The sequence below is a fragment of the Anoplophora glabripennis genome, unplaced genomic scaffold (assembly GCF_000390285.2).
Source record: "Anoplophora glabripennis isolate ALB-LARVAE unplaced genomic scaffold, Agla_2.0 scaffold1327, whole genome shotgun sequence".
Taxonomy (NCBI): domain Eukaryota; kingdom Metazoa; phylum Arthropoda; class Insecta; order Coleoptera; family Cerambycidae; genus Anoplophora; species Anoplophora glabripennis.
In genome coordinates, this window is record NW_019417513.1 from 72,802 (window position 1) to 75,921 (window position 3,120).

Below are 3,120 nucleotides of genomic sequence, written 5' to 3' on the forward strand. Positions count from 1 at the left end.
AATATATATATGTATATATTTAATGTATATATTTATTTAAAACGCTTGCATACATGTGCGTGAATTACAGCGGAGTAAGAACAGTTTGTTACAATACTTATAGGGAATGAAAAAGCTTCACAGCTATCGGAGTTCAAATAGAGACGTGCGCACACACTGAGTGGGGTTCCAATCCCACCTATTAGACTGCAAATGCCCAGAGTAGACGTTCGACCGCTCTCGAATTCGGCGACCAATCTCCCCTTGTTTTGGCGGTGGAACTAGCGTGTCTCCGCAGAAAGGGTACTGGGATTTTGGTCCTCGTCGGCTCGGGGTTGCACTCGGTGGGGACTCGAGGTGTGTCTGTGGGGTATCTGAAAATCAGTTTGGTATTAATAAACGCCTGTTGGCGTGTTAGCGGACAGCTTCGGGTCTCTGGTCATCTCTGGAACGGCTCTGGGACGGCGCTTCGAAAGGTCGGCGAAATTACATCTTTGCCGGCCCCTGGTGGCGGATCCATAGAAAATTCTGCCCTTTTGGAGGCTGATTCGTCCGAATTGAGTGGAGGCGGTTCGAATGAGCCCGCTCCGAAGGTTGAGGGTCGCCGGGAACCATTAGTGGGTGGTGGCGCCTCGAAAATTAGAAAGATTAGCTAAATTCCACTTTATCGGCTCTAGCATCCGATCCTCTGGAATTATCTTCGGTTTCGACTTAGTTTCTGTCGAATTAGGTCGCGGCGGTCCTAACGAGTCTATCCAGAACGTCGTAGGTCGCCGGGAACGATTGAACAGCTGTAGCGGCTCAAAATATAGAAAGATGAGTAAATCTTTGATTTATCGGCTCTGACTGCCGATTCTTTAGAAACGCGTCTTATTTCGACTGGGTTTCTGGTACTTGGACTGCGACGATCCTTACGAGCCTATCCAGAACGTCGTAGGTCGTCGGGAATGGAAACATGCGTAAAATTCCAACTTTCCGTTTTTTCGCGTGTCCGTTTTCATGGTAGGACCTAGGGGTTTCCTATGTAGGTCTAGCATGCCTTATCTCGTGCTTGGCTGTCGCAGAGACGTATAAATGATCATTTCCAGCCAGGTTGGAAAGATTGGTGAATTTCGAAAACGCTCGAAAAACTTGTATTACGACACTGGCTTGCTTGCTAGCTTGCTTGCTTGTTGGCTCGCTTGCTGGCTTGCTTGCTGGCTTGCTTGATTTTTTGCTTGCTTGCTTGCTGGCTTGCTTGCTTGTTAGCTTGCTTGCTTGCTGGCTGGCTTGCTTGCCTGCTTGCTTGCCTGCTTGCTTGCTGGCTTGCTTGCTGGCTTGCTTGCTTGCTTGCTTGCTGGTTTGCTCGCTTGCTTGCTTGATGATGATGATGATGAAGATCCTTGTAGGGGGCTATTAAAAAGACACAACAAATTTCCACTACCTTGTCTTTTTATTTTTGAAACATTATTGTATATTAGGGAAAATCTATAAAACTTTACAATGTATTCTGATCTACATGGTTATAACACACGACATGCAAGCGATTTGGTGGCTCCATATTCTCGTATACGCCTGTCGCAAAAGAACAAGGTAGACACAAACTTATACAATAAATTCGTCTCCATTCATGGAAATGCAGTCATTGCTAACTTGTCTCCCTCAAAATTCTACAAATTTGCGAAGTCGTTTTTGTTAAATTATTGCTTTTATAGCATTGATGAATTTATGTCTTTTATTTATTAGGGCTATCAGTTGTATTTTAATCTGTTGTATTTCTGTCGGTATTTTAAATGTATATTAATGTACAATTTATTTGTGACTTCAAATGTACTGTTGTATATAAAGTGGTCAATAAACAAAACTTACTTACTTACTTGCATGCTTGCTGGCTTGCTTGCTTGCTTGCTTGGTGGCTTGCTTGCTTGCTGGCTTGCTGGCTTGCTTGCTGGCTTGATTGATGGCTGGCTGGCTTGCTTGCTCGCTTGCTTGCTTGCTGGCTTGCTTGCTGAACTGCTTGCTTGCTTGCTGGCTTGCTTGCTTGCTTACTTACTTTCTTACGCTTGCTGGCTTGCTTGCTTGCTGGCTGGCCTGCTTGCTGGCTGGCTTGCTTGCAGGCTTGCTTGCTCGCTTGCTTGCTTGCTTGCTGGCCTGCTTGCTTGCTGGTTTGCTCGCTTGCTTGCTTGCTGGCTTGCTTGCTTATTTGCTTACTTGCTGGATTGCTTGATTGCTTGGTTGCTGGCTTGCATGGTTGCTTGCTTGCTGGCTTGCTTGCTTGCTAGCGTACTNATTTGGTGGCTCCATTTTCTCGTATACGCCTATCGCAAAAGAACAAGGTAGACATAAACTTATACAATAAATTCGTCTCCATTCATGGAAATGCAGTAATTGCTAACATGTCTTCCTCAAAATTCTACAAATTTGCGAAGTCGTTTTTGTTAAATTATTGTTTTTATAGCATTGATGAATTTATGTCTTTTATTTATTAGGCCTAGCAGTTGTATTTTAATCTGTTGTATTTCTGTCGGTATTTTAAATGTATATCAATGTACAAGTTTATTTGTGACTTCAAATGTACTGTTGTATATAAAGTGGTCAATAAACAAAACTTACTTACTTACTTACTTACGTACTTACTTACTTGCTTGCTTGCTAGCTTGCTGGCTTGATTGCTTGCTGGCTGGCTTGCTTGCTTGCTGGCTTGCTTGTTTGCTTACTTACTTACTTTCTTACTTGCTTGCTGGCTGGCTAGATTGCTTGCTGGCTTGCTTGCCTGCTTGCTTGCTGGCTTGCATGTTTGCTTGCTGGCTTGAATGCTGGCCTGCTTGCTTGCTGGCTCGCTGGCTCGCTTGCTGGCTTGCTTACTTGCTTGCTTGCCGGGTTGCTTGCTTGCTTGCTGTCTTGCTTGCTTACTCACTTAATTTTTGCTTACTTGCTTGCTGGCTTGCTTGCTAGCTTGCTTGCTTGTTGGCTCGCTTGCTGGCTTGCTTGCTTGCTGGCTTGCTTGCTTGCTTTTCTGCTTGCTTGCTTGCTTGCTGGCTTGCTGGCTTGCTTGCTTGTTAGCTTGCTTGCTTGCTGGCTGGCTTGCTTGCCTGCTTGCTTGCCTGCTTGCTTGCTGGCTTGCTTGCTGGCTTGCTTGCTTGCTTGCTTGCTTGCTTACTT

At 44.9% G+C, this 3,120-nt stretch overlaps 1 protein-coding gene across 1 annotated transcript in view; it reads right to left on the reverse strand.

Annotated features, from left to right (window-relative positions):
- LOC111692386 (transcriptional regulatory protein AlgP-like) overlaps positions 1–3,120 on the reverse strand; it is a 5,785-nt gene that overhangs the window by 319 nt on the left and 2,346 nt on the right. Inside the window, exons 2-3 of the mRNA XM_023456369.1 lie at positions 2,684–2,858; positions 2,012–2,236 (exon numbers count right to left, since the gene is read on the reverse strand). Coding sequence (XP_023312137.1) covers positions 2,012–2,236; positions 2,684–2,858 — 400 coding nt within the window. The remainder of the gene's footprint in view (positions 1–2,011; positions 2,237–2,683; positions 2,859–3,120) is intronic.